Here is a 26,532-nt window from a genome sequence, read left to right as displayed (position 1 = left end):
ATGCTTAACATCATTGGGTATTTCTTTTCTATCTCTTATATGCCCATGCATGATTTGCTTAAAAGAAAAATATGCAAAGAAAAATAAAAGCAAAAAGATCAAAATACTTTATATATGATTGCAAGCGTGTATTCTAGGAGATGTGGGAGTTATAGGATGTACCTCAAAGGTGATAGTCCCCATCAAACAGTTATAATTGTGTGTGAGTTAAATTGATTTTCTCATATCTCAAATCATCATAACATGTAGACACTTATGCAATCTTGCAATATTTTTCACACACAACACACAATATTCTTTGCTATTTTTGATACATGTGCAGGTACAATGTAATTTGGCCATCACAAGGGATACATGTGTTAATGTATGCTCACTAAATTGTCTTGACTTGTTTTTGAAATATAAAATTGGTTAGACCTGTTTAGTGTGTATGTGTGTGTTCTGGATCTATGTGCTTAACATTTTTGTTGAGAGATAATTTTGAGAGTCTAAAATTTTGTTTGGATCTCTAATTGTGAAGCATGCTTGATTGCATTCATATCTATGTTTTTCTTTTCTTTGAAAAATTGTTTTTTTTAAGCAATCTCGATAGTTTCTCGATAGCTCTCGGCAGATACACTATCTATCGAGACCCTTTAGCTGCTTTTTATCGCATTCTCGATAACTCTTAATAGCTACTTCGATCCATCGAGAAACCTTCTGGATGCTCGATAGCTACCTTGATCCATTGAGATTCATTGCTCTGAGAAAACCTCTCGTTAGATCCTCGATAGCTAAAAGGCGCTTTTTAAATCTCAATAGCTCTCAATCCATCGAGGTTTATGATTTTTCTATATATAGGCGCCTCGCGATTTTAGCTTCATTTTCTCTCGATCTCTCTCGATCCTTTCAGTCTTTTCACCTTCCAAACTCCTCTAAATCACTCCAAACCTCTTCCCCAAGTGTTCTTTGGTCTCAAGATCATTTCTTCTCTCTGGTAAGACTCTTTCTCATTCAAGTCTTCATGCATTTCATCTTTTGTGACCTAACTTTTGGGGTTTGTTGAAAAATTTAGGGTTTTTCAAAATTAAAAAGGTTTTTGCAAAATTTTTGGGATGGGTTTTGTTTATTTGCTTTTAAAACATCATGCATTGCATCACATGTACATTATAACAATGTTTCATGCATTTAGATGTGTGTTTACCTTGTTGCAATGATTGTGGGCTGTTAGGTTTGGTTTTAGCTGAGCCCGTGATGTTTTTAAGTTTGCATGTCACATGCTCATGTATTTTCATGCATACGTACCTTCAAGTTTCTATATTCTTATATATATATATATATATATATATATATTATCTTGTTGGTGCTTTTTTGATTGTCTCTCTCTCTCTCCCTCTTTCTTGTGGTAGTTGCATTATGGCATCTAAACGTAAGTCTACTCTGTCCCAAAACCCTCTTCGTTCTGAGGCATCTACTTCTTCTGATCCTACCCCTTCTTCTGTTCGGTTTTGTGATGAGAGGGCCCGTAAGGACTTCTCGGAGAACTTTTCTAGACGAGGCATTCATTTAGAATGCCTAGTCATCTTGTCAGATTTCTCTAACATTGACCTACCCACTGTCATCTACAGTAGGGGTTGGGAGTCACTGTGTGGCGCCCGGTCACTTGCCCTTCTGAGATCATACAAGAGTTTTACTCCAATATGCACGGATTTGATTCTTTAGTACCTCAGTTTTCTACTCGTGTTCGAGGTATAGGCATTGTGGTCACTCCGATTATCGTATCTGAGGTGCTCCATGTCCTTAGGGTAGCGCATCTTATTACCCCGGTTGTGATCGTGTAAGGACTATGTCCAAAGACGAGCTTATGTCTCTATTTTGTCAGACTCCGTCTTTTTGGGGTGATCATCAAAACACCTGTTACTCGACCTTTGCTAAAGGTCCGAGATTTTTGAACATGGTGATGACATTTAGCCTTCATCCTTTGTCACACTATAACACTATTACAGAGCCTCGTGCTCGCTTTTTGTTATCCCTTATTGAGGATCTTTCTATTAACTTCCCTTCTGACTTTATCTTTTCCCTTATAGATGTTTTTAGGGATACGACGACCCGTGATAACCTCATCTTTCCTTCAGCTATCACGAGGATCGTATCGCGCGACGACAGGTTGTCATGGATGGTTTCACTACTGCTTCTTCTCCTTCTCCACCGACGTCCGAGGATGAGAGTGACGATGGCTCCAACAGTGAGGATGCTGATGAGGATGATGGTGCTAGCTCGCCCAGTGATGATGAGATGTTTACTTGATATACTTACCCTTTGTCACTCGTGACAAAAATGGGAAGTAGTTTTGAGATGAGAGTAGTCATACTCATAGGGGGAGGGTTAGTATAGGAGATTTTTATTAGGGGGAGTGTCCATATTCTTTGAGGGATGTAGTGAGGATCTTTTGTATCTTTTCTTTTCTGTCTCTTTTAGATACATTATTTCTTTGTATATTGGTCTTGTGACCACTTGACATACATTGTACTTATATTTGGTTTATATATATATATATATATATATAGATTGATGTATGTTCTTTCACCTATCTTTCCATGTATTGTTTCTTTTCTTTCTTTATACACATGTTCCTTATATAATGTATGCAATCTATTATTTCTGTTTCACACTAAGATGCCTTAATGAGTTTTGTTTAAAGTGTTTCAAAAATACAGGTTGTCAAAGTCTACTTGCCATAACTCTCTTCTTGCAAAGTTTTTCAAGAGTTTGTGTTAGGATAGATTTTATTGTATTCAACAAGTGAGTATAAGTTGAGTAATTTATGACTTCTCTCATATGTTCATTTGCTTGTTGTGGTTTTGTTATAGATTGCCAAAGGGGGAGATTGTTAGGACATATGTGATTCAATTTTAGGAACATATATCAATATTTTATGTAATTCGCTAATCCTTTGACAAAACGCACTTTACTTGTAATTGGGTAGATCTAGGATGTGTTTAATAATTCAAAGAACAAGGTTTCAAGTTCAAGTGTTAAAGCCATTCAAGTCTGTCTAAGAATCAAGTGAGAAAGTGCTGGATTTTAAAGCTCGCATCTATCGAGGTTTAAAAGCTGTTTCAGCCCGTGGCTCGAAAGCTAGCTCGATAGATGACTATCTATCAAGGTTTATGAAACTTAGTTTTTCAGAGCTGTTTTTCATCCAATCCGTGAGTATGTGTTTAGGCTTTCTTTTCTCACAACCCTAAACATATAGAAGGATTATTTTGAAGGCCGTCAAAGGTTACACAAGTTGCACGAGTGTGAAGCAAAGTTTTGTTCATGCAAATTGTGACTGGAGATAGAATTTTCCCTCATTCATCTTTTTCTTGAAGAAGCTGCTGTGTTTGTACACCGTAGGGTTTTGTAACCAAGAAACTTCTTGTACTTCATCGTGTGATGAACTGAAGAACTTTACAGCCAACATCTTTCTCAAGTTAGTGATCAAGTCGCGTACTGAGATCCGCGCATCTATTGGTTAGTCACGTACTGGGAGCCGTGCATTGAAAATGAGGGATTGTCATTACAGAACAAGTCCAATTAGGTATTGGGGTAAGGGTTCAACTGTAGGTTGGTATAAAGTACTGAGATTCCTTTACTTGTAACCGCTTGTTTTGATAATAGTGGATTCTCGGGAGTGGTGACCTTAAAATCACCCGGTGGGGTTTTTGCCGTGTAGGTTTTCCCCATTCGAAAACAAATCACCCGTGTCAATTTAATTTCAGTTGCATTTAGTTTAATTGGTGATTTTTTTGTGCTGCCATGCATATTTTATGTTAATTTGATTAATTAATCAACTTGGCTAATTAACTTTTTAATCTATCGCAAGGGGTCAATACATTCTTGGCCTGTCACTTTTGTAGCGTAGAGGAGACTTAATATTTTTTTAAATTGTTGATTATTAATTTTGTCAAGCAATGATGCAATAAATTCATTTGTTTTGGTAAATGTTGGTGCCAATAAGAAAACTATGTTAGGTTGCAATAAAGGACAAATATTCCAAACATTACGCTTTGTTTGAACCAAACAGTGCGTAGTTTAGTGGTCGTATTGAGTAATTGGGCCTGTAGTCTTTACTGTAGAGTTTGATTTATTTAGAATGCTATACGATATACTCCTGGGAGGGTGAGGCCCTCTAAATACCAGTTGCTAAAAGCATACTTGAGGGAATAAAATTGTGGAATTTCGTCATGCCTTGAAAAAGTGCTTATTTCAGTTTTAGGATCTCCATCTTCTCTCAACCATGCCTTGAAATTGTTGGGCAGTTCTTGTTAAGGCATTCTGTATTTGGTTATCACTGATCCAAATTGCAAAAGCTGTAATGTCTTCATTACAGAATTTTGTGTGTTGCTTGTCACTTTTATATTGAAGTTAGATTGTATCTAAATAGTGAAGATAATACCTCTTGAATGACTTGGCACTTTGCAATTTTGACCAAATATCTTCATTAGTAAATACTCTTGGTGCATATCATAGATGTGTGAATATCTACTCAGTTTTCATTGGCAAGACTTGAATTCCTTTTATTTTTTTGATAACATGAAGTAATGATTTACTTCACTTGGCAATGTGTCCTTGGAAGAGGTAATGAAGCTTCGTGAACTTGAACACTTTTTAAGGAGGGTGTAGTCCTATTTTTATCCGTGGCTTCTATATGATTGTAAACATTCTTGCCTTCTATGTGATTGTGCCTTTAATATGATTGTTGACATATTAGTGGATTCTTTTTGCAGATGTCAAAAGCAATGTGTACTGATATTGATGACGGGCTTAGGTTTCGAAATTCAAATTGTTTGTGTGGCTTGAGAGCAAGCGTGAGGATTTCAAATAAGTGAAATGAAAACCGATATAAGCTTTTCCAATGTTTCCTAAGGGATGAATGTGGGTTTTTTCAATGGTGTATTCCCTTGAAGGCACCATTGTCATATGCGGAGGATTTCTAGCAACTACAAGTAGAGCTTTGTGTATTGCGAGAAGAATTGAGGGTCATGCATGACAAGGTCCAACCCATTGTTGAGACAAAAAGAATGGTGAAGATTATGTTCATTGGATGACGCTTGCTATGCACCACTCTTGCACTACTGCTCACTATGACAACGGTGTAAATGAAACTGTTATGATGGCCACCTTGTTTTAGGTGTGTAACCATATTAATTTATTTTGTACCAGGGACTCGTTATGAAGTTGAAATGGATACATAGGACCATTTTGCTGATGCATTGTGTAATATTTTTGGGCATAGTAGACTTTTATATTTTGCTAGTGCTAGGTATATGCATGGGGATGAAGTGCATCCATGTTAGTAAAAGTCTATGGGATGAATTGTAGAATTTCCATTTATTTTTGCATTACCCTCTTGTCTATTGTTATGGGATAAGCTTTTATGCTCTACATACAATAGGTCTTTCTCTTTGTTGAACTCTCTTTTTTTGATTGATGAATTATAGTTCAAATTAATGATAGTTCACATTATACTAGGACCATTTCAAGACATAATTGTAAAGTATTTTGTAATTATGCTAATGGCTAGTAGGGATTAGATGATGAAATACCAATAATAATAATAATAATAATAAGGATAGTGTTCCAATTTATTTTGTTATACTCATTTACCATTTCAAGACATAATTGTAAATTATTTTGTAATAATGTTAATGGGTAGTAGGTTCTTTGTTTAACAAAAAACTAAAAAACAAAACATTAACAACTAAGTTTATTGAAACCCATTATGGTGAATAATTTATTAATTATTCCAAAAAAAAAAAAAACCATAGATCTGATACCATTAATAATAATTAATCCATTGATCAATCAAGCTGGGATCAACCAGAAAAAAGTCAGCCGAGAAAATTTCCATTAACTATTGGACATTAGCATGCTTTTTAATCAAATATGCAGATGGACCTATTCTTAACATGGTAGAAAGAATGGTATGATTTCAACAATTTGAATTTTTAAATTTGTTTCCTTGTTTGCAGCAATGATCAACTATAGCAGGGTTATTATGTCCTCACAGTTGGTACTCATATGGTCAATGGTTATAGATATAGAACGATTTAACAATGGCCCATGCATGCAAACGAAGAAATACAAACTGAGAGGTAACTCTTAACATATCAAAACAATGGCTGAGTGTTGGTCATAAGGAGTTAGTCGTACTCTTACAAATAGTTTGTCTTATCCTTTTAGCTTTAACTTCCATAACACAAAACAATCAAATATTTGGACCCACATTCTTACAAAGTATGGCACCCTCAAAAAGTTTGCCACCTGCCAGTACTACAAAATAGAAGTGCAACAATTTGCAAATTTACAGGGCCATATTATCCACAAATTCATCCTCCTAAAAACCTTAACCACAATTGGTTGTGTAATCTACCCACATAGCAGCAATTATCACATCACGATACTCAGTCATGGCTCGTTGTGCCCGTGGATTAAAAGCTTCTTCATTCCCCCCACTACCTACTTGTGCATCGCATGCTATGCTTGCATCGCTGCTATGCACATCTGATTCTTCTCACGCATGGATCATTTCATCCACCCGGTTATACATGCGTATTAGGTTGTGCAGTGCACAGTAGACGATCACAATTAGTCATTGTCTAGACTGTAAGAAGGAGTGCATTTCATTTAGGATCAGAAACCTTGCCTTCAACACACCAAAGCATCATTCAATCACCATTCGCAATGATGAATGCCTATAACTGAACAACTCCAATGGGGTTATTGCATGCCTGTTCACATCTCGATACTTCTAGGCATGGTATCGTACAAACTTGTGTGAGGGGAGAAATGCAATGCCTTTTGCATACCCTGAATCAACGAGATAGTACGATTCTACAATAAATCGTTATAACCATTGGTATTTAATGTTATGAAGACACAAGTAAGAACATTAATAACAATAACACTGATTCTTACGTAAATTTCTTTCTATATGGCATATTTGACTAGTGCAAATTAATCAATAATGCGTTGTGACACAAACTTGCACCAAAAGACTTTGACTATATCATTACAAAGTAGCAGAAAATAATTGCATTGGAACCAAAAATAAAGTTGCAGTCAATGGCCAACAAAATCAATTTTATTTTGTTTCGTGGAAAAGAGTGATAGATGATATATGTCATAACAGAAGATAAAATGTTCAACCACACACATTTTAGAAAAGAGGCAAAACAACTTAAAAGACATCTAGCTAGCATGGTAATTAAACTAGGAAAAAGACTTGTTATACAAATTTGTTGACACAACTCTTTTACTAATCTAACAAGATAAAGCAACACAATGAATAAAAGTATACAAATATGAGAACTCAACACCAGAATTTTTCAAATAGAACTTCAAATAAAAAGTCTCATAAAATCAACAAATACTGTAGATAGCTTATTCACACTTTTTATATAGTTAGTAGATTTCATGATGTCTCATCAGCTAATGAGACTTTTCTCCGTTTTTGAGGGTGGGATAATGTTGTGATAAGTAATTAAGATTTATGCCCATTGGAAGAGACGAGTTCTTTGGTCTCTTTTAGGAGGGGATATGGCCTGCAAAGAACTCGATTGAGTGCAAATAACTAAGATATCATAATCCATTTCCAACAAGATAAGATAACACCACGTACTTGATAAGATAAATCCTAAGAGATAACAATCCTAAACTCACTTATAGATAACCAATGACTTCTTTTTAAATAAATAATAACAAAATTACACTTTTGAATCCTTGATCTCACCTAGAGACATATGGCTCCCACTATTTCCATCGGGTTCATCTCTCAATTAATAAATATATAATAGTAAACAAGAAAAGTCAGTGGGCACTTCGAAGAAGCAATATAAAGTTGAGACTAGGTATGTCTTTGCTCGTAGTTGCTTATCATTCAACTCACCATTAGTTAGACACTTTTCTTATTCTCTTTAATTTTTTTTTTCATTGTTGGCTTTGAGCAAAGCAAACAAAATGGCCAGCACACCCATTTCACTTTACCTATTTATTTTTGCTAAAATGAGAGAGATATAGCACCCAAAAAAAAAAAAAATCAAAATAAGGGTGGGCCTGGATGGCATAAGGAGAAATGCACTGACTGGCGGTCAAAAATGCACATCCCTTCCCATAGAAACATTTACTAAGATAGTTGAGCATAAAGAGTTGGGCTAACTATATAAGATTACACATTCAAACATTTAATTACAACAATGAATTAAGCAATAATAACAAACTAATAATATCACACATTATAATCTTCATAAGCTAAACAAATAGAGGCATTTCTTATTGAATGTTTTCCAAGTGACTCTCCCGAGTCCTAAACTATTGTGAAAGAGATTAATAAATTACCTCTAGGCAGGCAAAGGAACTGATACTCGGTATGTCCAAGTGCGTCTTGCATAACACTTAAATCGTTTGCACTCCTTTCCCATACAGCATGCACATACGTAAACTTCATGTCAAAGTTGCATGCACACATCATGTTTTGAGTGATGTCACTCCTCCTATCTCTAAAGGCGGTGGTTCTACTGGCTGGCGCAAAAGCACTGATATGTGTCTCATCAATGGCCCCCACACATTTCTGTTATTAAAATAGTAATGTTCATTATGTATAGGAATCAAAACAATCAAATAATCTAATTAGCTCTAAGCATAAAGCATTGTAGGGTGTATTAGGAACTGCGTATTGTACAGGAAATATTTCATAAATCACAATGAATAAAATGAAGAAGATATTGAATTCATATTTCTAAAGAAAACATTGTCTTCTGTATTTATAGCATTATACCAACATTCTATTAGGTAATGTGAACAAATTGACCAATTTAGACAATCATTAAATTAATAATAAGATACCAGAATAATCTCATACCTTAAACTATGAATAATATTTGTTATTTCCGTGAAGTGAATAAGGAAGCTCGGCTGCATTAGCATTAGGCCAAATGATGAGGCAGCCTAGTGAATGGATAGCTCGTAATGCACACCAAAACCCCCTTTGAATGGTCTCAAGAGAATGTTGAAAATGGTTGCAAGTTAGCCAAAAGTCAATATTGTGTCCAACGATGAATAACAACGTCCCATCCGACTCCTCCACTGACATAATGCCAGTATCCTCCTCTAATAGGTGTAATCTCTTCAACTCATTACACAAGTGTTTGAAAATGTGAACGTCCATGCGAAATATGTCATAACAAACTTGAGGATTTCCTTCGAGTACTTCTTGAATGTATGACTTACCACTTAAGAGACTAGAGCACATAGGACGTTTCATGTAGTATTTTTGAACATACTCTATACAAAGTTGAACGTAGGCTGTGGCAATCTCAAGTTCGACATCACTATCATCGTGATCTGAATCGGAGTCGGCCATGACTGAATCACACCTATGGGCAGCCAACAATATATATACATTTGTATGTATCTATATAAATGTGTGTGTGTGTGTGTGTGTGTGTGTGTGTGTGTGTGTGTGTGTATAATATGTGTGTGTGTACCAAACAACATGTAAAGAACACAACAATAAAACATATGTGACCAAACATGGAGTAAAGATCACAATAGCAAAACATATGTGATAGATATATAACACTAGTCCAAAGCATTAGATAGTAAAAGAAGAGAACAAGAAAACATTTGTCCAAAGCATTAAAATAGTACACAGTTTTAACATGGAAATGAAATTAAAATAGGACTAATATGTTCAGCCATAAAAGCCCATGCCACGGCTATTAAAACAAACCACACCATCAACCACCCCCACCACTACTGCAGTCCACTACCAACAAAATCAATCCAAGCCCTTCTTCTGTTTACTGTCATGGCAAAGTAAGCGGCTCTACTACTTGGGGATTATGAAGCTTCGTTACAACCTTGTAGTAGGTGAAATGATCCACATTTGTGTGCTCGTTCAGCAGTGTTAATGCTTTCTTAATTGATAATTGATCACCACCCACAAAAGACTCTCCTAATTGCGGAGTACTGTCGGTGGACCTATTAAGCCTCCGGTTCCTCATCTCAGTGAACTCCAAAATAGCCTTAGTCATGGTTTCAAGGGAGCCTACTTTTTTTTTTTTTTTTTTTTTTTTCGTTTTAATGAACCAGTTCGACTGCTCGCTTTTCAAGTCACCTCCTACTTTGCCCTTCACCCGGTGTGAGCAGCTCCTCCACGTTGTCCACACTATCGGTGTCAACATTGACATGTATCTCTAATGAGAGGAAGGCTACATCCAGCTCTCGCTCTTCAGAACTATTTGGAGCTGGTTGGGCAGATGAAATTTGTAGGAAGCCCATGGCAATGTTGGCATTGAAAAGCTGGCCCAATAGCTCATAGTGTTGCAACCCCTTTTTGCGGAACTCCTTGCATCGATGGTTGACCTACTAACAATCGTATATATGGGGTTAAGCGATTTATTTATATTAAAACCAATACAAATGGCTTTGGTAATTAATTATGTTCAGATTATGTTTAGCACTTACCACAATTGCACTTACCCATGCCGCTTCACTTCCTACAACCATTTTCGAAACGGGGTCCCATCCTATTCCCGTACGTTCGAGGAGCTGGGAAAAGACCTGGTGTCGAACCATCAATATTTGATATTTTTGCCTAAGTTGTTCTTTTTTGTAATTTTTATTTCCACGTAAGTTAAACTCGCGCACAATGGATGTCCAAAGTCCTATCTTAAATTGGCCTTGGGGCATATTCCCTCTAAGTTCCTCCTCTACCAACACATCTATGAAATGGTTCCCCACTAGGGGAGGCCATAACTTTCCATGCTCAGCATCAGTTGTGGCATTTGCCATCTAAATAAATTTTGTTATACTCACATATACTCCTCATTTGAAATTTTATGATACAAATAATCAAACATGAACTTCCTACTCACTAAACTATGAAGTAGCAGGCATATAAAAGTGAATCCAAGTTAGACAATCATCATGTGCTTCATAAAATTATAAGGACAAAAGGATAAAAATGCCATAATGGAGTTAAAGGTAGAGGTTGATCTTCAAGAGTTAAAGGCAACAACAACAGCCCAAGAAAATGAAAAACAAGTATAGTAAGTAAATAAGGTATCACAACCATAGACAGATCCGTTATAATTGTTGTATAGCAAGAAAATTAATTATAATCTTGTTTTTCTCACAATACAATGAACAAATTGAAGTGGACATCAAACACCAAAAATAGTTTCATGAAAGAATATCCAAAGCATAGATTGCTGATTACTCAACAAGTTTACAGTTACACATACAAAGCACAAGGATTTAAACATAACAACACAGAGTCCACAAAATGAAGACAAATTATATTAGAAACTAGCTACGAAATTATAACAAAACAAGCACAAAAATGACCACAAATTAAAATCACATATATAAGGAACTGAAGGGAACACGGTAAAATCACAGTTTCATTACATAGATGTAGACCTACTAGTAAGGGAACACGGTCAGGGGAGGAAGTACTGAAGGGTACTGATGTTCTGTATGGCACTATTAAGGTGGAGGACGATGTAGTGTCTGATTCCATCAGAATGAAGGCGTGAGAGTAAAAATAAGCAACAAATGTGGGTTAATATGATTTGAGATGAGGTAGGTTAGATGTGAAAGAAAGCTGCCTGAAAATTTGGGGATATTTAAAAAATCTTACCTAACCAAGCCTTAGGCAACTGTGTGGTAGACGCTCAAGGGTAGAGTGAAATCCGTACAAGACGAGGGTATTAGATTTGGTCGGTGATGGTTGGGGATCTTTATGAGGGGCAGTTAGGTGAAGAATCCTATTTCTGAGCAAGGATTTAAATGGGTTTGACTTCTTTTGCTGATGCGTTGTAAGGGAGAGATCTTTTACAAGAAGCAATTGATGGGTCGGTGAGTTATGGTGCTGATGGGTTTGAGATGACTTTTGAGTTATGATCCATTGTGAGGGAGAGAGCTTCGTTGAGTTTTGTGAGATGGGTCAGTGAGGAGAGTTATGGCATGGTCGGTGTGAGTTATGGCGCTGGGTGAGTTATTTGAGATGGGTCGATAAGAGTTGCTGATGGGTGAGAGTTAATGCTCTGTTGTTGATGGATGAGAGTGATCGGTGAGTGTTAATGCTTTGCGGATTCGGCATGTTGAAGATGAGGACAAAGGCAGGCCTAATGAGAAGAAGAGAAGAGAGAGAAGGTTTGTCACATCTGGTGGGACCCACGGGTTTGAAAGTATCTACGGAATTGCCACTAGAAAGCATTTTTTGTTGTTTAAAAATAGGTCCTAACTGATTTCAAAAAGCATTGTTTAAAAATCATATTTCCAACAACATTGTTTAAACAACACTGAACACAGATACCCTACCAAACACATGTTTATTTATTTATTTTTTTTGAACACCAGTGTTCATTGTTGAACACTGAACACCGGTGTTTAAAATTGGTGACCAAACGGGCTCTAATATTTTTGTTTGTTTTGTTTCTGCTTTTACATGTTCGTTCTGTGCAACCTCTTTTTCATATGTTTTAAGCCCCATGAGTTCTTGTTCACCTTTTAACATGTTCATTTGTCTTTAACATACTTAGATTAGGGTTTTGTGTTCCTTTCTTGCCTTGATGTCATGAACATGCATTCACATGCCCATTCATGATGCCATAGGTGCTAAGATACTGCATAATAAGTAAGGTAAGCCATGCATTAACATGAACATGCATGTTGTTTGTTTAATCCTCCTTTGACACATGTATCGCCACGTCTATAACATGATTTCCTTGCTATGATGATATGTTTGTTGCCATGCTTGGGTGGCTACTTTGTTTTAGATGTATGATAGATTCTCACATGATAGATGAATGCTAGGGTTTCTTTGATATGTTGGATTCTCTTTTTTTTTTTTTTTTTGGATGGATAGACAAGTATGTTTTGTTTGGGATGAAAGATGCCATGTTGTATGCTTAGATGTATGCTAGTGCATGTGTGAGTATAAATGCAAGTGTTGATTAAGACTTAAGACATAATAATGGGAGGCCAACCTTAGGGTTTGGCGATCTTGGGTGCTTAACACCTTCCCAAGAGCGTACCTAAACTCCAAACTTATACTTTGGTAGTAAGATCAAAAGGTCCTTCCTCGAAAGGACGATATATTCATGGTTCCTAGACCATATAATTAGGTGGCGACACCCCTCCCCCCCTTTGCGCCCACAGTAGCTCTTCACAGTTCCCTCAAACTAAGGAGGGAGGAGGCCAAAGGGACGAGGAGCTAAAGGAGGAGCTCATGCTTGATGTTGATGCTAACTTACTTGGTGGCCCTTGATGGGGCTAGACCAGGTCTAAGCGCTCAACGGCGTCGAGGTCGTAGACTGAGATTTCCACCCGGTTTGTCTAAGGCTGAGGCTTATACTAGAGAGATCGATCATAGTATAGCTGACATTCATCTTCAGCATAGTTTGAAGAGGCATCCTTCCGCTCAAACTCGAAAGGCTCAAGTATGTTCCCTTTTCTCTTTCAATTGTCAAATCTAAATGTGTAGATATGTATGCCAACTGGTAGCTTTTCTGATTTCAAATGCAAACCCTTAACAAGATTCTCTGTTGGAGAGCTTGGACCTTATTCCTTGTTCATCTCTATCACACTAGGACGAATATGATGATACCTTAGTAGTAATGTATGGGTTTGTGAAATTTTGATCTTGAGATTTTTAGTATAAGTGATTTTTTTTTTCTAGAGTTCTGGATTCAAAGGAGGAGATGAAGGAGAAAGACATAAAATATTATTGAAAAGACATTTTTACCCCTATTTTTCTAACAAAAAATAGTGAGGTGAGTTATGGATGTCAAACAAAAGGAACCTTAGGTGGGTTAAGTGACACTTTTTAAATTACAGGTAGACTCAGTTAAAACTGGCTAAACCACAGGTGGGTTAACTGCAATTATCTCAAGAAAATTTTTTATTTTACATTGTACTAATAATGTAAGATTTACATTGTAGACTAAACAAATATGTACAACTTTCTACATGTATGGTCACTATTTGAGGTCCAAGCCCAAAATGTATGGAGTCTTGGTCCAATGAGCTCAATGCAATTAATTTGTAGAGAATGGGTTAAAGAACTAGGTCCTAATGAGTTGGACAACGGCTAGTCTTGAATTGCATGGCGATCAAACATGAATAAAGGATGCTGATGTCAATAAACTTTTAGTCCGAGAAGGTTAAATCTGTTATACAATGATCACTCTAGAACATTGAATGATTCAGATTGTTCTTCTCTTTTTTTTCCTCCTCCCTTGCTATGAAAGGGTCCTTCACCTTATATATCTCCCTTTGAATAATCTTTACCCTCCACTTGTTGATCATCCGAATCTCTACTTGAGTGCTTGTCCCATCAGACATTCTCTCTAGCTCTCTGTGAGTTGCGGTAGCAAAGGTAACATTGTTCAAAGGTCTTCTCCACATAAATGCGGCCAGAAAAGTAGATGCAGTGCATTTAATGTGGTGGTGATAGCCTTCACTTAGATATTTTCAGGTTTTCTTCCTTCTCATGTGTCCGCGAAGTACATCTACGACATTGAAGCTTCCTGGAAGGTCACTCTAATTGCTGGATTATATATATTTTGAACCCTATTCATTAGGTCCGAGGAGAATGTACTCCTCGAACGACCCTTCATTTGCTCTGTGTTAATGGACCTAGTCCAGGGATATCATATAATTATTTGCTTCTTCTCAGACCCATTTGTGTCATTGGATAAAGCCCAAGGCCCAATATATGATCCTGGGCCCTTACCCCTATAATAGCCCCTCAAAACTTCAATTTTCCTTCCATCCGAGGAGAAAAGTGAGGTTTTGATCTTTTAAGAACTAATATTATTTGAATTTGTTGACTGCACGAGCGAAAGTTCCGTTTTTTGTGCATTATGATTACACCTGACGCTTCACAGCCCACGAAGCGCCATTAATTGCTTCAGGCAGCGTGTTGTCCTCCAGATCCAATGGTGAAGCCTAGATCCAACGGCTAAGCCTCTTCTTGGAAATTTGAGTGGGATAACTCTTACTCACTTCCACTCCCTATATAAAGCCCCGGGGGAACTTATCTTCCCTTTACTTTACCAATCTTCGAACTCTCTAGTGATCTCCAGGGCTCTAACTCACCGAACTCTCTAAACTGCAAAGCTTTTGAGACATTTTCTTTGAGATCACTTCGAAAGTATTTTAAAAACAATAGAGATAAACATACTTATTCCTGAAAGTTCTTGTTCTTTTATATTCTCCCTTTTAATCTCGGCCATCCTCCTCTACCTTCTTTCTTTGTTTTAAAAACATCCTTTTGCGTCATTTCCACCAGTTCAAATGGGTAGATTTAAGTATTTGGTAGACTCCCCAGTTAGCATGGAGAGCTTTAGGGCCAGGTACCACATCCCCCCTGGAGTAGGTTTACGATACTGTCCCCGATAGAAAAGATGGTGAAGTTGTCATTCCAATGATCGCCTTTATAGAGGGAGGAATGACACTTCCTATGGGTAGAATAACTAGGGACTATCTACTCAATCATAGGTTATGTCTGTATCAATGTGCTACCAATATGTTTAAGGTCTTAGGATGTGTAAATGCGTTAAACGACTAAATGAACCTCGGTCTTACATGGCACGATGTTGCCCATCTGTACAAGTATCACTCCCTTTCAGGAGGATATTATCTCAAATCTCGGTCCGACGAGGTGAGAATGATATCCTGCCTCCCAAAGTCCAAAAAAGGCATGAAGGATGATTACCTAGTTGTCTCCGGGGGATGGCACGACGGTCTTCACTACCCAATTAGGGCAGGAACACCAAGTGGGGTACCCTAGGAACAGGTCTCTCGGCCGAGACTTTAGTTTTCTGAGCTCTCTTTCTATTCATTTTTGATAGTCTATCTCCTTGGATAATGTTCATTGTTGGTTTAACAATGTTTGCCTTCTCGGGTGTTTTTGCAGATAAAGAGCACTTTTCTCCGAAGCTCAACCATGTTAATGCCCTCGAACTCAACTTTTTGCTGAGATCGGAGATATTCATGAGCGAGGATAATCAACTGTAGGCCGCTTACCTAATCCTAGGTTACGAGCCTTTGTCACACATTTTCCAGGATGCAGGCCAAGCGCTGAGAGCTGGTAACCCTCGCCTTGCTCGGATAGACGTTTCGAAATCGGGGTTCCTTGCCAGGAGGGATCTACCTCCCGTGGTGTTACCTGCTCAACAAAATCCTCCACAATTTGCAATACCACTCTAACAAGTCTCACTCGCAACCATAGCAGTAGCGGAAGGGATAACCTCCTCCTCACACTTGTCACTTGAGGAGGAGATAGACAAATTCCATTTTGCTAAGGAGGAAAGGACTCCCAAGAGGCTTGTGGAGATTTTAGACTTTGAGTCCGAGTCCGACAAGCTTTCTACAGCTCATCAGCCAGGACAAATCGCTGCTTTCGTTGAAACAAGCTCTGAGGAAGCAGAGATCATGGATTTTAAGAAAAGGCCGAGCTTGAGGGGTCTGATCGTTAACAGAGGTAAGGGAGCAACTCCACTTGAAGCTCCTAAGACCCAAACCTCGGCTAACCTTCCTCTCCCCCCTCCTCCTCCTCCTGTTGACCAAGGTCCACGCTTCAATCTTGACCTGAAGAAGAAGAGGCCACTACAGGAGTTAGAAGAGGGGGAGATGCCTCCACAGCGGGGCGCGAAGCAACATAAAACAAAAGACCCTTGAGACAAGAGGTCCAAGTTTGTGGAAAGTCGAGACAACGTTGAAATACGCCGTCAACAGTGCACGTGGGCTCCCGTGATAGAGATGGACGGGGCCCCTATTACCTATGATTCCATGATAAGGCAATCCAGTAGGGGGCACTCCATGTACTTGGCCCAGGCCTTAGAGCAGCCTCTCCTCCTCCCAAAGGATATGGATGTCCTTAGGCGGATGAGGCAACCTGACCTGTTCATGTCTCTAAAAAGAGACCTCGCGATAGTGAGTATGGTTTCATCAGCAATTCAATTCGTTTCCCTTTTCCATTCACATATATTCTTTAGGTGTAATCCTCTTGTTGCTTTATACAAGTCACTCAACAAGTCTTTGTGGCCGAAGAATGCGTCAAAAACGCCTACAATAAATCCGAGGCCGAGTCTAATTTTCGGTGCGAGGTGGAGAAGGCGCTCGGGTCTGTCAAGGAAGAGAAGACCCAACAGCCGAGAAGCTCAAAACCTCCAAGCACAAACATCTAAGCGCCGTGGCGAGGCTAAAGAACGTCGAGGCTCAGATTGAGGACCAGCGTAAGCTTCTCTTTACCACGGAGCTGAATCTAGCCACAGAGAAGGCTACGGTTCTGAGCCTGAAGGCCGAGTTGGAAAAGGCTAAGGCAGAGGCCCAGGCAGTTAAGGAAGCTGCAAAGGCCGTAGAGGCAGCAGCCTATGAGCGAGGGATGCTTGAGACAGAGCAGAGGTTGGCTGAAAAGGTAGTCGAAGTGTGCAGGGACTACTGTACTGTGACCTGGAATGAGGCTCTTAACAGTGCAGGGGTCTCGGCAGACTCTGAGTTGAGAAGGGCGGAGAGAGTATATTTTCCTAAACATATCAGGGAGATCCCAATTGACCCTTCCTCAGCTACTTTGCCCTTACCTTCTCTTAAGCAGGTACCCAGTGCTCAGGATCCTACCATTGATGTTGGGACTTCTACTGGAGCAGGTATGGGTAAAGAGGGCCTTCCCCCAGCCAGTGACATTCCGTCCGAGGATATCGTCACCATTAGGGATGTGATCTCTCAGGCTAAGATAGCTGAGAAGCCTACAGATGGGGATGCCCGGTCCAAGACTGCCACTACCAAGGAGGATCCCTATCCAAAGAAAAAGTATTTGTAGGATTTTACTTTTCTTGTTTTCTCTTCCCGAGATTTTGTAGCTTGTAATATATTTTGAAGTTAATGAATGGACCTTTCCTTTTATTCTCCGAATCTTTATTTTTGCGTTCTTAGAATTTATCATTATTATTGTAGACGAGTTTAAACTGTTGTTGCTCTATTTCCAATATATCTTATCAACAAGTTATTATTGAAATCCCCAGAAATCTATCTATGTATTAGCAATAGAGAGTTGCTATCCACTTATACCGTGAATTAATCCTCGTACAATGAATATTGAATCTAGAGGAGATAAGTAATGTACCTTGTATCTCAAGTTCTGTTTAACATTTATAAAAGTGCTCTTGTGTGTCAAAAAGTAGTTAATTTCCCCTAAGCCTGTGGTCCGAGGATCCACACAGGACTTAGGTTCTGTTTAATACTTGGAAGGATGTCCAAAGTAATTAATTTCCCCTAAGCTTGTGGTCGGAGGAGCCATGTAAGACTTAGGTTCTGTTTAATACTTGGAAGGATGTCTAAAGTAATTAATTTCCCCCAAGCCTTTGGTCCGAGGAGCCATGCAGGACTTAGGTTCTGTTTAAATACTTGGAAAGATGTCTGATGTAGTTAATTTCCCCTAAGCCTTTGGTCCGAAGAGCCATGCAGGACTTAGGTTCTGTTTAAATACTTGAAAGGATGTTCGAAGTAGTTAATTTCCCCTAAGCCTTTGGTCTGAGGAGCCATGCAAGACTTAGGTTCTGTTTAATACTTGGGAGGATGTCTAAAGTAATTAATTTCCCCTTAGCCTGTGGTCCGAGGAGTCATGCAGGACTCAAGTTCTGTTTAACATTTGATAGGGCGTCCAAAGTAGTTAATTTCCCTTTAGACTAAGGTCCAAGGAGCCATGTAGGACTCAGGTTCTATTTAACATTTGATAAGGCATTTAAAGTAGTTAATTTCCCCTTAGCCTGTGGTCCGAGGAGCCATGCAGGACTCAGGTTCTGTTTAATACTTGACTAGATGGAGAGACAAAAAGCACGCCTTTATACAACAAAAGAATTTAATGATAAAGGAGATTTTCATTAATAATAGTACCTTTTCAAGTTGTTTACATTCTAAGGGCGTGGTATTACATGCTCATCTAAATCTTCTAGAATATAAGCCCCTAAACCTGCCACTAAAGTGATGCGATATGGTCCTTCTCAATTAGGTCCTAGCTTTCCCCATACTGGGTTTTTTGCAGTGCCTAGAACTTTCCTCAGCACTAAATCGTCAGGCACTAATGACCTCGGCTTTACTTTGGAATCATAGCCTTGCTTAAGCTTATGTTAGTAGTACACCAATTGGACCATTGTGCTTTCTCTTCTTTCTTCAATGAGATCTAAGCTCCTCTCTAGCAGCTCATTGTTGTTGCTCGGACTAAATGAGCTAGTCTTCAGCGTTGGAAAGCCCGTTTCTAAAGGAATAATAGCCTCTGCCCCGTAAGTCATTGAAAAGGGGGTCTCCCCAGTTGATCTGCGTGGTGTGGTTCAATACGCCCACAGGACATGTGGCAGTTCTTCTACCCATCTTCCTTTCGCATCATCTAACCTCTTCTTAAGTCCGTTCACTATAACCTTATTAACAGCCTCAGCTTGCCCATTCCCTTGGGGATAAGTTAAGGTAAAATACTTATTCGTAATTCCCAACTCACAGCAGTATCTCCTGAAGGCCTTACTATCAAACTGAAGACCATTGTCTGAGATGAGAGTGTGAGGGACCCCAAACTGGGTAATGATGTTCTTCTAGACGAACTTCCTGGAGTCCACATCTCTGATGTTCGCTAAAGGTTCAGCTTCGACCCATTTAGTAAAATAGTCAGTGCCGACTAGCATATACCTCTTGTTCCCTGCTGCCTTTGGAAAGGGCCCGACGATGTCCAAGCCCCACTGCAAATGGCCAAAGGCTGGTCAATGGATTGAGGCTCCCTCCTGGTTGATGTATGTTTGGCGCAAATCTTTGGCATTTGTCACATTTCTTCACGTATTTATGTGCTTCTCTCTGCATGTTTGGCCACCAGTAGCCTTGTGTGATGGCCCTATAAGATAGAGACCTACCTCCGGTATGGCTTCCACAAATCCCTTCGTGTAGCTCCTCCAAGATTAGTTCTAAGGCCTCAGGGTGTACGCAGAGCAAGTATGGTCCGGAAAAGGAGTGTTTGTACAGCTTTTGGTCCTCGGATAACCAGAACCGAGAGGCTTTTCTTCGTATCTTGTCAGCCTCGACCTTCTCCTTGGGCAATACATCATCCTTCAGAAACAGTAACAGGGGGTCCATCCAGCTAGGCCCTACTTTGACTTGGTGGACATGGCTCGCCCTTCTTTTCGTCACTGAGGGTTTGTGTAGGTCTTCTACAAGGATGACATAGGGTAAACTTTGAGCCGAGGAGGTGGCAAGCGGGGCCAAGGAGTCGGCATGTGTGTTCCTACTTCTAGGGATATGTAGTAAGCTAAAGGAATCGAAGTGTGAATGTAGGTGCTTTACCTGGCTTAGATATCCTCACATTCTTTCATCTTTTTCTTCTAATTCCCCATTCACCTGGCCAACAACAAGTCTTGAGTCCGAGAACACGTCTACTACTTTTCCGCCCAGTTTTTGAACCATGGACATCCCTTCCAGTAGGGCCTTATTATTCGTGGCCGAAAAGCCCAATCTTAGCGATTTTTCGATGGTAATCCCTTCAGGGGAAATCAGGACTAGCCCCACTCCGGAGCCCCTTTGGTTCGCCGTGCCATCAACATATACCTTTTAGCATGTGGGCCCTTGTAGAGAGACTGTGCCAACTGATTTTTCATCCATGCCTTTTGTCCTTGCTTCTTTTTCTAACGAGGGCTCAACGAATTGAGCCACCAGATCTGCGAGGACTTAGCCCTTGACCGAGAGAAGAGGCATGTACTTGATGTCAAAAGCCTCCAGAATCGTGCCTCACTTAGCGATTCTCCCTATATAATCAGCACTTCGAAATATGGACCTGAATGGAAGCTGGGTTAGAACGATAATTGTGTGTACCTGGAAGTAATGAGGAAGCTTTCGTGTAGCTTAAACCACTACTAAGATGGCATTCTCCAGTGGTAAATAACGGATCTCGGCTTCATGCAATGATTTGCTCACGTAATAAACTGGTCGTTGAACACCATTGTCCACTCGTATTTGTACCAAGCTTACTGCATGAGGGGCCACAGCAATGTAGGCGAACAAGACTTCATCAACCTCGGGGCTGGACATGATCGACGGTCGAGATAGATATTCTTTAAGTTGTTGGAAGGCCAAATCACATTCTTCGATCCACTCAAATCCCTTCCATTTATTCAACAAGAGGAAGAAAGGTCTACATCTATCTGCTGACCGGGAAATAAAATGGTTTAAGGCAGCAACCATTCCGGTAAGCCTTTGGACCTCTTTGGGATTTTGAGGCGGTTGTAAACTGTTGACTGCTCTGATTTGATCAAGGCTGACCTCGATTCCTTTATGGGTTACCATATAACCCAAGAATTTTCTAGATCCTACCCTAAATGAACATTTGGATGCGTTAAGACGTAGCTTATGTCTCCTCAGAATTTCAAAGATGACCCCGAGGTCTCGCACGTGCTCAGATACCACCTTACTCTTTACCACCATGTCATTTATATAGACTTCAATGCTCTTACCTAGCTGTGGCTCAAACATTCTGGTCATTATTCTCTGGTAGGTGAACCCTGCATTTTTCAAACCAAAAGGCATCACCTTGTAATGGTAGTTTCTAATGAGAGTGACAAAAGCTGTCTTTTCTTAGTCGTCTGCGGCCAGTGGTATCTGATGATATCCTCGAAAGGCATCTAAGAAGCTTATCCAAGGGTGGCCCGCAGTGCATCTACCAATTGATCTATCCGAGGCATGGGGAACGGATCTTTTGGGTAGGCTTTATTTAGATTCGTGAAGTCTACACAGACTCACCATATTCCGCTCTTCTTCTTTACTACTACAGTATTGGCCAACCACTCAAGGTAAAATACCTCCTTGATCGCCCCTACTTTTTTAAGCTTCATCACCTCATCCCTAGCAGCGTCAACGTGCTCCTTTGACGGGCGCCGAGGTGGTTGCTTTTTGGGAGTAACGGATGGATCAACATTCAGGTGGCGGCAGATGAAGTTCGGATCAACCCCTGGGGCCTTGTAGGCATCCCATGCAAATACATCCACGTTTTCTCTGAGGAACTCAATTAGTTCCCCTCTCTCTTGAGTAGGTAATTCTGAGCCGACTTAGAAGAACTTTTCCGGATCACTGCCAACAACAACCTTTTCTAGATCCTCACATTTTGCTTCCTCGGTTGATCCGTTACTCGGCAATGCCGGGGTTGTTGATTGCAATAAGCCCCTTTCAGCGGAGGCCGAGGACTCAGCATTAGGTCAGCATGAGATAGTAGCCACCATGCACTATCGGGCCATGGACTGATTCCCCACGATCTCTTTAACCTAGCCCTCCGAAGGGTATTTCACCTTCTGGTGCAGGGTAGAAGAGACAACTCTTAAGGCATGAGATGGCAACCACCATGCACTGTCGGGCCATGGACTGATTCCCCACGATTTCTTTAACCTGGCCCTCCGAGGGGTATTTCACCTTCTGGTGTAGGGTAGAAGAGACAACTCCTAAGGTATGAAGCCAAGGTCTAGCCACAATAGCTATGTAGGGTGAATAAGCGTCCACATCAATTAAATCCACTTTCACCACATCTGTACCGGTCTGTATGGGCAGTCTAATCTGGCCTCTTGGAGTAACGATCTTTCCCCCAAAACTTACAAAAGGGGAATCGTACGACGCTAGGTCCTCGGGTTTTAAGTTCAGCCCCTTGTATAGGTTGGGGTACATTACTTCCACAGCACTGCCTTGATCAACTAGTACTCTCTTCACATCATATCCCCCTATCCTGAGTGTGACTACTAGAGCATCATCATGGGGTTGGATGGTCCCGATTTTATCTTCGTCCGAGAAGCCCAACACCGGTGGGGCTTCCCTCTTGGCTCTTTTGGACTCTCGATCATCGTCCTCAGTGGATTGCTGAGCCACGGACATCACCCTGGATGGGCAAGAGCCGATCCTTCTCGGGGCAGCGAGAATGACATTTATCGTGCCTATAGAGGGTCTCAAGGAGGTGTCTCTCCATGACTCCGTACTCGCCTATCCTTGTTGGCCACTGGAATGATGCAAGAGATGCCTTAATTTTCCTTCTCAGACCAGTTGGTCCAAGTGATTCCTTAAATTCCTGCGATTCTCGGTGGTGTGCCCCGGTTCTTGGTGGTATTGGCAATATAGGTTCTGGTGCTTCATGGGGTCTCCCGCCATCTTATTTGGCAACTTGAAGAATAGCTCATTCTTGATCTTCTCCAGAACATGATATACTGGATCTCTAAACACAACATTAACTGTTTGCACGTCAGCAGATCCAGATTGCCTTGCAAAGTCTCTTCTCAGTCGGTTGTTATTAAATCAGTCCAACTTGAAGTCCCTCCTCTCTTGAGGGACCATCTTCGCTTTACCTTTACCCAGTTGCTGGTCTTCCTCAACACTTTTATACTTGTCAATTCGGTCCATGAGCTGGCGCAAGCTGGTGACAGGCTTTCCCGTTAGGGACTTTCTTAAACCATGCTCAACCGGGAGACCGCTCTTGAAGGTGCTGATGGCGACATCATCAAAGTTACCCTCTATCTCATTGTACATCTCCCAGTATCTATCCGAGTATGCTTTCAAAGTCTCCCCTTCTCGTATGGACAAAGACAATAGAGAATCCAATGGCCGAGGAGCTCTGCTACATGTGATGAAACGAGAGCCAAAAGCCTGGGTGAGCTGCTTAAAGGAATCTATTGAATTTGGCTTCAGGCCATCAAACCATCTCATCGCCACTGGTCCCAAGCTGGACGGAAATACCTTGCACATCAAAGCCTCATCTTTGGAATGGAAGGCCATTCTCTAGTTAAACTGGCTTACATGCTTTACGAGGTCCGTTCGACCATTGTACATGGTGAAAGTAGGCTGATGGAATCGCCGAGGGAGCTTAGCCCCTTCTATCTTACGTGTGAAGGGTGACCTAGAGATCCGATCTAAGGCCTTGCTCAGGGCATTGTTTACCAGGCCTTTATGAGATGGACTTTTGTGTCTGTACCTATAATGGTGTTCTTCCTCGTAAGAAAAGGTCTCACTCTGTGGGGTTCTTGACCTTCGCCTATAATTGTCGTCCCCTTCATCATTGGAGGACGTGTCTGAACTGGAAGGGGACTGCTTCTGTTGCGCACAACGTAATTTCCTTTTCAAGTTATCAATCTCTCACTGCAGGGCTTTATTATTGTCTTACCTTTGGGACACATGACTTCCCGCCCTAGAATGGCTTATGCTTGTACGGGTGGTACGCACACTACCCTTTCGATATCTCTGCCGATCCCTTTCTCATTCAAGGTTAAGGAAATTGTCCTGGCATTGTGAACTTGTAGGCTCCATTGGGTATGGACCCGCTTGGTGTGGACCTGATCCCACCATGTTTAACCGTTGCACTCACTAAGGCACAAGTTCTTCCCACAGACGGTGCCAATTGTAGGGTCAATATTTAAGGTCCAAGCCCAAAATGTACGGAGTCTTGGTCCAACGAGCCCAATGTAATGAATTTATAGAAAATGGGTTAAAGAACTAGGTCCTAATGAGTTGGACAACGGCTAGTATTGAATTGCATGGCGATCAAACATGAATAAAGGATGCTGATGTCAATAAACTTTCAATCCGAGAAGGTTAAATCTGTTATACAATGATCACTCTAGAACATTAGAATGATTCAGATTGTTCTTCTCTTTTTTTTCCTCCTCCCTTGCTATAAAAGGGTCCTTCACCTTATATATCTCCCTTTGAATAATCTTTACCCTCCACTTGTTGATAATCCGAAACTCTACTTGAGTGCTTGTCCCATCAGACACCCTCTCTAGCTCTCTGTGAGTTGCGGTAGCCAAGGTAACACTGTTCAAAAGTCTTCTCCACATAAATGCGGCCAGAAAAGTAGCTGCAATGCATTTAATGTGGTGGTGACAGCCTTCTCTTAGATATTTTCAGGTTTTCTTCCTTCTCATGTGTCCGCGAAGTACATCTACGTCATTGAAGCTTCTTGGAAGGTCACTCTAATTTCTAGATTATATATATTTTGAACCCTATTCATTAGGTCCGAGGAGGATGTACTCCTCGAATGACCCTTTATTTGCTCTGTGCTAATGGGGCCTGGTCCGAGGATATCTTATAATTATTTGCTTCTCCTCGGATCCATTTGTGTTCTCGGATAAAGCCCAAGGTTCAATATACGATCCTAGGCCCTTGCCTCTACAGTACACATTTGCAAAAGGCATGTGTACAACATTGTATACATTTTTAGTCTATAATGTTAGGTTTACATTGATAGTACAGTGTAAACTTATAATTACTCTTGTAAAAATTAAGAAAGGAATGAAAAAAAAAAAGTTTTTGAGAGATAAGAAATTCTCAATTTCAATATGTCTTTATGGAAATGGACAAAAAAGAAGAAGAAGAAGTGGATTTTTAGTTAATAGTCAACATCTACACCTTTTGGACAAGTTGGTATCTCCCTAAGCACATACTTGGGTAAAAAGGGGAGGGCATAGATTCAAGTTGCAGAAGCAACATTTTTTTTTAGTAAACAGTAATACTTATTAAAACATACATGAAAATAATAATATTAGTATTTTAAACTGGGTTTATAATAAGTTATAGAAGCAACATAAGTGTGTGTATGTCTAACAATTTCAAAATAATAATAATAATAATAATAATAATAATAAAACCACCGCCATAATGGTGTTAAACTAATTTTAACTTCAATGTTTCATTTGTTAGCTTTTAAAAACTTATGAAGCCAACTGACACCTCTTAGTGTTTTCATTTTTAATAGGAATATCCATAGTTCAAATCCTCTTCCCATGGTCAGTATTGCATTATTCACACACACAAAATAGTGTTTAATATGATACTTTCAAAAACTAAAAAGTTATTTTGAACTACCCTCAAACGATAGGGATTAACTTGAAAATTTCCTATTTATTTATTATTAAAATGTGCTGGTAGGCATCTATTTCTTAATAATATTTACAGGCTTCTTTTTCAAAAAAAAAAAAGTCAAAAAAATAAATAAAAATAATTTTTTAAAAACCAAATATAAATAAATAGAGTAAATTACAAAGTACACACTCTTAAGTTTGAGGTTGCTCAAATTTTACATTTTGAAAATAAAGAATTTTGATTTTATACCCTAAAGTTTGATTCGATTAGTAAAAATATATTCTCAGTTAATTTTGGCTGTTAGATGACACTTTGGCATGCTGACCTGTCTTTTATTTTTTGGTTGCCAAATCAGATATACAAAATGAAGCTCGTTTCACTTAAGAGAAAGAGAAATGTTGGCAGCTTCAAAATGGCGCCATTTTGCCTAATAAGAAGAAACACAAAATACAATCAAACTCAACCACAGCAAACAAACCCAAAACCCCAGATTTTCTCTTCTACTCCTCGTGAACCCAAAATCTAGCAGCGGCTTATCGTGAACGTGAAACCATCAGCTCGACCAGATCAGATCCAAGGCGGTGGTGTTGCCGACGGTCAGCTCTCTTTTTGAGAATTGGGGTTTATAAGTTATAA

At 39.7% G+C, this 26,532-nt stretch overlaps 1 protein-coding gene across 1 annotated transcript; it reads right to left on the bottom strand.

The window, feature by feature from the left end:
* Window positions 1-23,079: 23,079 nt before the first annotated feature.
* Window positions 23,080-23,745, bottom strand: LOC126721917 (uncharacterized). The gene is made up of 2 exons (XM_050425003.1): window positions 23,388-23,745; window positions 23,080-23,273 (listed from the first exon to the last, which is right to left on the bottom strand). The coding sequence occupies exons 1-2, from the start codon at window positions 23,743-23,745 to the stop codon at window positions 23,080-23,082; spliced, it is 552 nt and encodes a 183-aa protein (XP_050280960.1).
* Window positions 23,746-26,532: the final 2,787 nt, after the last annotated feature.

This window comes from Quercus robur, chromosome 4 (genome assembly GCF_932294415.1).
Source record: "Quercus robur chromosome 4, dhQueRobu3.1, whole genome shotgun sequence".
Classification (NCBI taxonomy): domain Eukaryota; kingdom Viridiplantae; phylum Streptophyta; class Magnoliopsida; order Fagales; family Fagaceae; genus Quercus; species Quercus robur.
This window is presented reverse-complemented; position numbering and strand designations above follow the sequence as displayed.

Excerpts from the sequence above, each read along its gene's own strand:
- LOC126721917 (XM_050425003.1), bottom strand. The coding sequence starts at position 23,745 with ATGAGATGGTTTGATGGCCTGAAGCCAAATTCAATAGATTCCTTTAAG. Across the intron at positions 23,274-23,387 it reads AGACCAGCAACTGGGTAAAG|TTAATGTTGTGTTTAGAGAT; the intron begins GTAAAGCGAAGA and ends ACGTGCAAACAG.